This window comes from Scyliorhinus canicula, chromosome 10 (assembly GCF_902713615.1).
Source record: "Scyliorhinus canicula chromosome 10, sScyCan1.1, whole genome shotgun sequence".
Taxonomy (NCBI): Eukaryota; Metazoa; Chordata; class Chondrichthyes; order Carcharhiniformes; family Scyliorhinidae; genus Scyliorhinus; species Scyliorhinus canicula.
Window position 1 is genome coordinate 46,522,408 of NC_052155.1, and position 10,921 is coordinate 46,533,328.

The 10,921-nt window shown below is 51.6% G+C and overlaps 1 protein-coding gene across 2 annotated transcripts in view; it reads left to right on the top strand.

Annotated features, from left to right (window-relative positions):
- Positions 1 to 10,639, top strand: part of slc22a13b (solute carrier family 22 member 13b) — an 85,440-nt gene extending 74,801 nt beyond the window's left edge. For both annotated transcript variants that reach the window (XM_038808851.1, XM_038808850.1), the window contains exons 9-10: positions 9,306 to 9,494; positions 10,378 to 10,639. In XM_038808851.1, the coding sequence (XP_038664779.1) occupies positions 9,306 to 9,494; positions 10,378 to 10,465 (277 nt within the window). In that variant the 3' untranslated portion in view covers positions 10,466 to 10,639. The remainder of the gene's footprint in view (positions 1 to 9,305; positions 9,495 to 10,377) is intronic.
- The last annotated feature ends 282 nt before the right edge of the window (positions 10,640 to 10,921 follow it).

A 10,921-nucleotide genomic window follows, 5' to 3' on the forward strand; every position in this document is an offset into this window, starting at 1 on the left:
AAGTGCAGCTCTCTCTATTTTTCCTCAGTAACATTCTTTAACGTGTAATAGTGTAGTGGTTATGCTACTGAACTATTAACTCAGTGTGTGCACGTTTATCCCACCATGGCAGTTTGCATTTGAATTCAGTTTGAAATCTGGAAATGGAAGCCGTTTGTCAGCAGAACTGACCACAAAGCCTTAAAAACTCAATAGGTTCACTAATGTTCTCTAGAAGAGGAAGCCTACCTCCTTCACATTAGGTGGCCTGTGCCATACCAAAGTGATTGACTAGCCTCTGACGTGGCAGAGCAACAGGGCAATTAAGCGTCAACCACTTCACTGTGTGGGTCTGGAATCACATGTAGGCCAGACCAGGTAAGGAGGACAGACTTCCTTCTTAGGAGGACATTAGTGAAGCAGATGGGGTTTTACAACAATCAGCAATGGTTTCATGGTCATCATTAAACTTTTAATTCCAGATTTCTATTGAATTCAGATTTCACCATCTGCCATGGTGGGATTTGAACCCAGACCTCAGAACATTATCCTGGGTCTCTGGATTACTAGTCAAGTGACAATACCACTACGCCACCACCTCTCCTATTTGTCCACTATATGTCCAAAGATGTGCAGGTTAGGTGGATTGGCCATGCTAAATTAACCCTTAGTGGGGGTAGGGGAGGTGGGCTGCCTGGGTAGGGTGCTTTTTCAGAGGGTCGGTGCAGACTTGATGGGCCGAATGGCCTTTTCTGCACTGTACGGATTCAATGATTCTATAGTGATGAACAGTACAACTCGAATTTCCAAACTTATATAAAGGAGATATAGTGGGTGAGTGCCCAAGGTATGTAAATCAGCAGAACCAAAACAATCAACTGAAGAGGGTACACAGTGGAGCACATACCTCCACCACAAGTGTTGACTCAGCATTATCACAATGATGCAGCTCTTCCTTGAGTCTTTATCCTGATTGGTTAATTCTCTGTAACCACAAAACTGAAAAAATGTATATTTTTATTAAGAACTTCCATTTCACTGAGGAGGCTTTAGGCTCATCCCTGCCCAACAACCTACTCTGTAAACACTGCTCATGTGCGGAGTCTGCACGTCCTCCCCGTGTGTGCGTGGGTTTCCTCCGGGTGCTCCGGTTTCCTCCCACAGTCCAAAGATGTGCGGGTTAGGTGGATTGGCCATGCTAAATTGCCCGTAGTGTCCTAATAGTAAGGTTAAGGTGGGGGTTGTTGGGTTACGGGTATAGGGTGGATACGTGGGTTTGAGTAGGGTGATCATTGCTCGGCACAACATCGAGGGCCGAAGGGCCTGTTCTGTGCTGTACTGTTCTATCTATCTATATTCTGACAGCTGTGACAATTCACAACATTCCAAAACAATTAAAAACATTCAAAATGAAAATCCATAAGAACTTAAATATTCTTAAAAAGGAACTCAATTCGCCTAATCTCCCAATGCTGACAGATGCTTCAAAAAAATTCCAGGACTCCGATCTGGATCTGTACCTTCGTCAAAAACGAGGCAGTTCTTCCTTTGGCCATACTCTATCTGAGCCTCACGTTTCACTGAAATCCATCCATTAGTTTTTTGAGATATACTACTTCCAGACAACAGAATAACAGGGCAACCATGTTACCTGGAGTTCAGTGGGGAGATACGTTATAGTCATTCTGGTCCCGCCGGTGTCTACGGCATTTTGTGCGGCTCACCCTTCTTGCCATCAGGATGTGTGTATGGGTGGGGTGGGGGGGGGGGGGGGGGGGGGGGGGGGGGGGGGGGTGCGGCGGTCACCTATACCAGTGTTTTTTAAACTTTTTTCCGGGGACCAATTTCTACCAACTGGCTGACCTTCGCGACCCACGCCAGACGACATTCGTGACCCACCGTTTTCTATTACCTTTAATGTCAGAGGTCAGCCTACTTGGTCCTCATTTACTTGTTTGCTGCTGACAAAATGGAGGATTTGCAATTGTGGCCAAAGCACGTGACGTCAGCCTTCGGGGCGCATGACCTGCTCTCTGCCTCACTTCAGGCAGGAAGATTGCATTACATTTTTTAAAAAATCTTCTCTTGGGTCAGTGGGCTGACGTCAGGAGGAGGTGCTTCTCGCTGGGCTCTGCGCATGCTCACTGATGAGGGGCCATGCATGCGCAGTATGTCTGCATTTTATTAACTGGTCGGGCCGTCATTTTTAAAGCCACTCGCAGCCGGCATTGTTAAAAGCCGGCTGCTGTGGCTGTTGCATGTGAATTCCTGCGATCGGGAATGCCACGATGGATGGCTCCGCGACCCTCACGACACCTGCCCGTGACCTGCCCACGGACGTGACCCCCAATTTGAAAATGCCTGACCATGGCACTAGGTTTAAAGCGGGCTCTCAGCAGCATGCGCAGCTGCATGGTTGCCTTGCCAGCTGCGGTAATAGTGTTCCGTATCTGTCCACCCCGACCCCACAGCCGACCTCCTGGCCACACCCACTACTCCCCACCCGCCCTGGCAGAAGCCCCCCGGCCAGCAGCAGAACTGTCGGTGAAGTATGGCGGTGCTGGACGCTCTCTCTCTCAGCCACCATGCCAGGTTCATGATTTGTGAGAGCACACGTGGACCACGCCCTCGGGAACTTGGCCCATCAATGATGAAAAATCACGGGTGGGCCCACTAATTAGAACAGTACAGCACAGAACAGGCCCTTCGGCCCTCGATGTTGTGCCAAGCAATGATCACCCTACTCAAGCCCACGTATACCTATCCCAGTAACCCAACAACCCCCATTAACCTTATTTTTTAGGACACTAAGGGCAATTTAGCCTGGCCAATCCACCTGACCCGCACATCTTTGGACTGTGGGAGGAAACCGGAGCACCCGGAGGAAACCCACGCACACACGGGGAGGACGTGCAGACTCCGCACAGACAGCGACCCAAGCCGGGAATCGAACCTGGGACCCTGGAGCTGTGAAGCATTTATGCTAACCACCATGCTACCGTGCTGCCCCTAATGATATGCAAATGGTGTTTAAGTACGCGCGGAGTGCAACGCATTGACGACGTTGTCGAGGTGATGGAGGATTGCGATCTGGCGTCAAACCGCCACCTGTCGCGATTTTGGTGTCAGAAGCTATTCTCTGCCCGATCGCACTTCCCGATTTCGGTGTCGGCTAAAGGAGACTCCACCCCCTGTATTTGGAAAAGGTGAAATTTGCACTGAGAAGTCCAAATGAGGTGTTCCACCAGAACTGGAATTTGTTTGTTTTACATTTTGGGGATCTGGTTGCTGTCAAGGGTTGGGGCGTGGGTGTAGTTCAGGATTGGGGGGGTGGCGTTGTGGTTGGGTTTGTGTGTTGTAAAGATGTTAAAATGTTGGAAATTTGAATAAAAATATATATTTTTTAGAAATATGCGCCAACCACGAGACACGCCAGTGCATTGAGCTCTCTGATTGAGCTAGACTCAATGGGCGGGATTCTCCGACCCCCCGCCGGGTCGGAGAATCGCCCGGGGCTGGCGTCAATCCCGCACCCAGCGTGCCCGAATTCTCCGCCACCAGAGATTCGGCGGGGGCGGGAATCGCGCCGTGCCGGTCGGCGGGCCCCCCGAGGCGATTCTCCGGCCCGCGATGGGCCGAAGTCCCACCGCTGTCAAGCCTCTCCTGCCTACGGGAATCCAAACACCTACCTGACCGGCGGGAGAGGCGGCGCAGGCGGGCGCCGGGGTCCTGGGGGGGTCGCAGGGCGATCTGACCATGGTCTTCACCATGGTGGAGGCGGAAGTGACCCCCTCCGCTGCGCATGCGCCGGGATGACGTCAGCAGCCACTGACGCTCCAGCGCATGCGCGGATTTACGCCGGCCGGCAAAGTCCTTTCAGCCCCGGCTGGCATGGCGCCAAAGGCAGTTCACGCCAGCCAGCGGAGCGGAAACTACTCCGGCGTGGGCCTAGCCCCTCAATGTGAGGGCTTGGCCCCTAAAGGTGCGGCGACATCCGCACCTTTGGGACGGCCCGATGCCGGAGTGGTTCACGCCACTCCAACACGCCGGGACCCTACGCTTCGCCGGGTAGGGGAGAATCCCGGCCAATAACTATAATGCACACATGAATAAAGTGAAAACAATATCATCTGGAATATTTACAGGTGAAATGTAGGGCTGGATTCTCCTGTTCCACTCACCGTAAGAACTCCACGGGCGAGCCATGTACAATGGAGAATTCCATTGACCTTGTGGTAGTAACCACTGCTATATATATTCGGATATATATGGTAAGGCCCTGTACTACAGTACAGGGGTAGTCCCTGCCTGCTGGCTCCGCCCAGTAGGCGGAGTATAAATATGTGTGCTCCCCGTACAGCAGCCATTTCGCCAGCTGCAGTAGGAGGCCACGCATCTTAGTGTAATAAAGCCTCAGTTGTATTCAACTCTTATCTTTGTGCAATTGATCGTACGTCAATTTATTACACTAAAGTTTTCAGAAGATGCACCTCCGCATCAAGCCGGATCGCCTGCAGCTGGATCCTCAATCAAGCAACGCCAAAAAGGACTTTGAACACTGACTAGCTTGTTTCGAAGCTTACATTAGGTCTGCACCAGACCCAGATCCTCGACACGCGGCTGAGCTCCAGCGTTTTTCCGCTTATCCAGGACGCGCCGACCTACGATGAAGCCATGGCGCTACCGAAAGAGAATTACGCTCAGCGGACTAACACGCTTTATGCCATGCACGTCCTCTCAACTCATAGTCAACTCCCTGGTGATTCGATAGAAGATTTCTGGCGTGCCCTAATTCCCCTGGTCAGAGACTGTGACTGCCAGGCCGACACAGCCACGGAACACTCAAATTTACTCATGGGGGATGCTTTTGTTACGGGGATTGCGTCAGATCTCATCCACCAGTGACTTTTAGAGGGGCCACGCTTGACCTCGCGGCAACCAAAAAGCTGGCGCTATCGATGACGGTCACCTCGCGCACTATCCAGACCTACACCCCCGGCCGTGCGGCCCACCCCTCGTACGCATCGTGGACCCCTCAGATGCTGCCCGATTGGGGACCACACTCAGCCAACCCTACGCCTGTCCCACGCACCAACCAGTCAACCCCGAGGGCCCCAGACCTTACTTTTGTAGGCAGCCAAAGCACCCCTGCCAACGCTGCCGGCCCGGTGCGCCTTTTGCAAGGCCTGCGGCAATAAGGGGCACTTCGCTGTGGTGTGCCAGGCTCGCTCAGTCGCCGCTATCGCTCCGACCCCCCCCTCCGCGTATAGACAATGGTCGCCGACATCTTCCCCCTCCCCGTGGACCACGCATGGCCAGTGGGCGCAGCCATCTTCCGCTCCCCCTCTCCCGCGCCGCCATCTTGTTCAACTCCCGCTACGTGCGGCCCAGGACCCGTGCCCCCTGGGCACCCCATTTTATGACACCAGCGACAACCAGCCGCGGCTCGCCTCGGTCGTGATCGACCAGTCTTGCCCGCACAATCTAGCAACCACCTCCACAAGCGTGAAGATCGATGGGCACAAGATCTCCTGTCTGCTAGACTCAATGAGCACCGAGAGCTTCATACATCCCGATACGGTAACGCGTTGCTCCCTCGTGGTACACCCCGCCAATCAGAGAATCTCCCTGGCCTCCAGGTCCCACTCGGGGGGTACTGCATAGCCACGGTCACCATTCAGGGCGTAGAGTTCGGCGGCTTCTGTCTCTACGACCTGTCTCTGCGCTGCCCTGGTACTCGGCCTGGACTTCCAGTGTAACCTCCAGAGCCTAACATTGAAATTCGGCGGGCCCCTACCACCCCTTACTGTGTGCGGCCTCGCGAACCTAAAAGCCGACCCACCTTCCTTATTCGCAAACCTAACCCCGGATTGCAAACCCGTCGCCACAGGAGCAGACGGTATAGCACCCAGGACAGGAGTTTCATCAGGTCCGAGGTCCAGCGACTGCTTCAGGAAGGCATCATCGAGGTCAGCAACAGCCCCTGGAGAGCCCAAGTGGTAGTGGTGAAAACGGGGGAGAAACACAGAATGATCATGGACTACATCCAGACCATCAATCGGTACACGCAGCTCGACGCATATCACTCCCACGCATATCTGATATGGTCAATCAGATTCACAGTACCGGGTCTTCTCAACGGTAGACGTAAAATCCGCCTACCACCAGCTCCCCATCCGTAAGATGGACCGTCCATACACTGCCTTCGAGGCAGACGGCCGCCTCTACTATTTTCTTAGGGTTCCCTTTGGTCTTCCAAAGGGAGATGGACTGAATGGTGGACCGGTACAGGCTGCAGGCCACTTTCCCGTACCTAGACAATGTCACCATCTGTGGCCATGATCAGTAGGACCATGATATCAACCTTGCCAAATTTCTCCACATCGCCACTCTCCTAAACCTCACTTATAACAAGGAGAAGTGTGTATTCAGCATGAACCACTTAGCCATCCTCGGCTATATGGTCCAGAACGGAGTTCTGGGGCCCGACCCCGACCGCATGCACCCCCTCATGGAACCACCCTTTCTCCACTGCCCCAAGGCCCTCAAACGATGCCTGGGGTTCTTTTCTTACTACGCCCAGTGGGTCCCAAATTATGCGGACAAGGCCCACCCACTCATCCAGTTCACCCTTTTCCCCCTGACGGCCGAGGCTCAACAGGCCTTCAACCGTATTAGGGCCGACATCGCCAAGGCCGCGATGCATGTAGTCGACGTGACGTTACCCTTTCAAGTGGAGAGCGACACATCAGTCGCTCTGGCTGCCACCCTCAACCAGGCAGGCAGGCCCATGTCATTCTTTTCACAAACCTTTCATGCCTCCGAAATTTGGCACTCCTCCATCGAAAAAGAGGCCCAGGCCATCGTTGAAGCTGTGCAGCATTGGAGGCATCACCTCACTGACCAATGGTCGGTTGCCTTCATGTTTAACAACACACAGCGGGGAAAGATCAAAAATGATAAAATCTTGAGGTGGAGGATCGAGCTCTCCACCTACAACTGCGAGATTTTGTATCGCCCCGGTAAGCTCAACGAGCCCCCCGATGCCCTATGTGCCAGCGCACAGGTGGACCGACTCCGGACTCTGCACGACAGCCTTTGTCACCCGGGAGTCACACGGTTGTACCACTTCATTAAGGCCCGCAATCTGCCCTACTCCATCGAGGAAGTCAGGGCCATCACCAGAGACTGCCAGGTCTGTGCGGAGTGCAAACCGAACTTCTACCAGCCAGACGGTGCGCGCCTGGTGAAGGCCTCCCGCCCCTTTGAACACCTCAGCGTGGACTTCAAAGGGCCCCTCCCCTCCACCGACCGGAACACATGTTTCCTCAGTCTGGTCGATGAGTACTCCAGATTCCCCTTTGCCATCCCATGCCCCGATATGACGTCTGCCACAGTCATCAAAGCCCTTAACACCACCTTCGCTCTGTTTGGCTTCACCGCCTATATCCACAGTGACAGGGGATCCTCATTCATGAGCGATGAACTGCGTCAACTCCTGCTCCACAAGGGTATCGCCTCAAGCAGGACGACCAGCTATAACCCCTGGGGAAACGGGCAGGTGGAGAGGGAGAACGGGACGGTCTGAGGTAGCCGTCCAGCTAGACCTACTGTCCAGAAATATCCCGGCGTCCCGCTAGCAGGAGGTCCTCCCCGATGCACTACACTCCATTCGGTCACTCCTATGCACTGCGACTAATGACACACCCCATGAACGTTTCTTTGCCTTCCCTAGGAAGTCCACCTTCGGGGTGTCGCTCCCGACTTGGCTCGCATCTCCAGGACCAGTACTCCTCCATAAGCACGTACAACTCCACAAGGCGGACCCGTTGGTGGAAAGGGTGCAGTTACTCCACACCATCCCCCAGTATGCCTACGTTGCGTACCCCTACGGCCGCTAAGATACTGCCTCTCTCAGGGACCTGGCACCAGCAGGTTCCACACACACACACACACCCCCAGCCCTGCGCCACCCTTCCCTCCCCTGGTGCAACCAGCAGCAAACCCCCCCCCCCCCCCCCCATGGCTATCCGTCCTCCTCCTACCCACACCCGAGGATGAAGAGGATCTCGGCACGCTCCCAGAGTCACAAGGACCTGACCGACGCCAGAATCGCCACCAGCACTCCGTCGCTCCCAACGTCAGATCAAGGTTCCAGACCAGCTAAACCTGTAATTGGTTCTGGACTCAACATTTTTTTTCTCTGTATATAAAACTTGTGCTGTGTATAGTCCTCCACCACCCCCGCCAGACTCAATTTTAACAGTGGTAGTAACCACTGCTGTATATATTAGGGTATGTATGGTAAGGCCCTGTACTACAGGTACGGGGGTGGTCCCTGCCTGCTGGCTCCGCCCAATAAACGGAGTATAAATATGTGTGCTCCCCGTACAGCAGCCATTTCGCCAGTTGCAGTAGGAGGCCACACATCTTAGTGTAATAAAGCCTCAGTTGTATTCAACTCTCGTCTTTGTGCAATTGATCGTGCGTCAGACCTCGAGCGAGATTCTCTGGTTGCCAGGCGGACATGGCCGGAGAATCATGCCAGTAATCGTTTGTGCTCTCAAGTCTGACGTTAATAGCATTGGAGTTGGGCAGAAACTTATTGGCTGTGTTGCAGATCAAGAGGCTCCCTGTATGACCAGGAGGCTCTTGTATTGACCGCCCATTGCTACAGCATTGTCAGCTGACAGTTTCACCACTGAAAATATTCCCTCACTGTGGAACTGCACATTTCTCATGCACGCTGCCGGCAAATTACATTTTATTGTAATTGCCTGGGAAACGGGAAAGAGCAAGAGAGTGGAAGTGATACATATTTCCGGTTCCGCCATCGGGAATGGCATGCCATGGACAAAAATCCGCCCATCAACTCTGTTTCTCTCTCCACAGATGCTGCCTGAGCTGCTGAGTACCTCCAGCTTCTTCTGTTTTTATTTCAGATTTCCAGCGGCTGCAGTATTTTGCCTTTGCTTAGATTAGCCGCGGCGGTTAATAAATGGCAAGGAGCGCCTCTGGTACCTATGGTAACGGGAAATGGTTATAATTATGAGATAGTTGGCTGTTATTAATGCAGAATGTATACTGGGATCGACTTCTTCGCAGAAGAAGGGGGGGTGGGGGGGGTAGGTTAGCGTAGAGTAGGGGGAGGGAGGTGTATTTGCACTATGCTTATATTTTTATATACATTGTTTATATTGCTACTGTTAGAATGCCAAAAAAAATTACCTCAATACAATGTTTATTAAAACAAAAAGAATGTATACTGGGAGTGGACTGTAATTCCAGCAAGATTAAAACGGTTTCATTTTGTGTTTGTGACACAGGCAGAGTGGCATTGGCTTGGTGTCTATGTCAGCTCGGATAGGCTGCATCATTGTCCCCATGTTCATTCTTGTACAACAAGACTATCCAGCTCTCCCCATGACCTTATTTGGAACCACATTAATAGTTGCCAGTGTCCTGTGTGTCCTGCTGCCTGAGACTACCAACAAAGAATTACCAGATCAAACCAGGCAAGTTGGAACCACAAGAGGGTCAGTGCTTGCTCATTTAGCCCTGCTTACTGTCAACTTTATTTCGGAATGGCATTCATAGTAGTCAGTTCCTTAGTGAAGCTTCCTCTTAGTGTTTGGCATTGTGCCCAAAGAAGCAACTTGATTCTTTGAGCCATTCTGCAGGCGGTTAGTGGAACCTGGCTGAGGTTATTATTTCACGCTGCATCCATGGAGGTTCTGTGGGCGGTGCCAACTTCTAGAGAAACTTGTTTTTAAATTTGCGCAAAAGATCAGTGTAACTCAATTTATACTGGGCCAGTCCAGCCAGCTGCAACTCCAGGCCCGTGTCTTCAATTTGGTTCAGAGGAGCGTTGAATATATTCAATACTTCAGCCTCTACTATTTGCTGGGGAGAGAAAATGCCACTGACCCTCTGAGAGAGAAAATCCCTCGTCACCTCTGTCCAAAATTACCTCTCTCGCTTCTAAACTCCAAGGAGTACAAGACCGACCTGTTTAACCTTCCCACATAAGACAATCCATTGGGCAGCATTTTCCAGCCCATCCCACTGACGGAATGTCCCGCTCCCACCCGAGTTGACTCCCCCGCAATGGGTTTCCCGGAGGTAGGTCTGGTGAGCCATGCAAATTACCATTGACATCGGCGGGACCAAAAGATCCCACCGGCCGCCAATAGCTCGCCTCCTCTGCTGCTGGGAAACCCACCATGTGTGGGGGGGGGCTGCGAAATTCTGGTCATTGTGTAATTTGTGTAATCTTTAAGATCAGAACAGAAGAGCTTTGTCCCATTAGTGTGGGTAGAATTCAAAACACAGGCTTGAGCTATTTTAAACTATTGATTGTTGTGGTGTAATGTAAAAGCATATCTCTTTTTCTTCTAGGGAAATGAATAGTGAGACCGATCTAGAAAATGGACACCATCAGATTACAGCAGGAAACAAAAATGTTATTGAGAGCACCCGATTATAACGCCGCAGAGAAATACTTTTCACTGTACTTCGGTACGTGACAATAAATCAATCAGTCAATCAACCAAACATCATCCCAACCTGAATTCTGAGCAATAAATTACCCAGCACTCTTCAATTCTGCATTGCAATTCACAGATTTCACTCTGCTTGAATAAAGACATCAATATATGAACTGTGCCAAAAGAATTGTGTTGCTAAGAAATTAGTCTTAAGGAAAAGATTGTATAAATTTGCATGAGTAATTTGAACACCAGAAAAGCTAACATGGACTAGTACAAAGAATTGTGGGAAATGCTCATGTGCTTGACGGAAAGTGGTCAATGTGTACCAGAGATAACAATCAGTGATTCACCTACTGAATAAAGTTAGCATGGTCCCTTCAGACGGAATTTCAAAATAGTTTATGGTTAGGCTGTATTTGAAGGAAAATGAAAATAACGAACAGAATTTTACA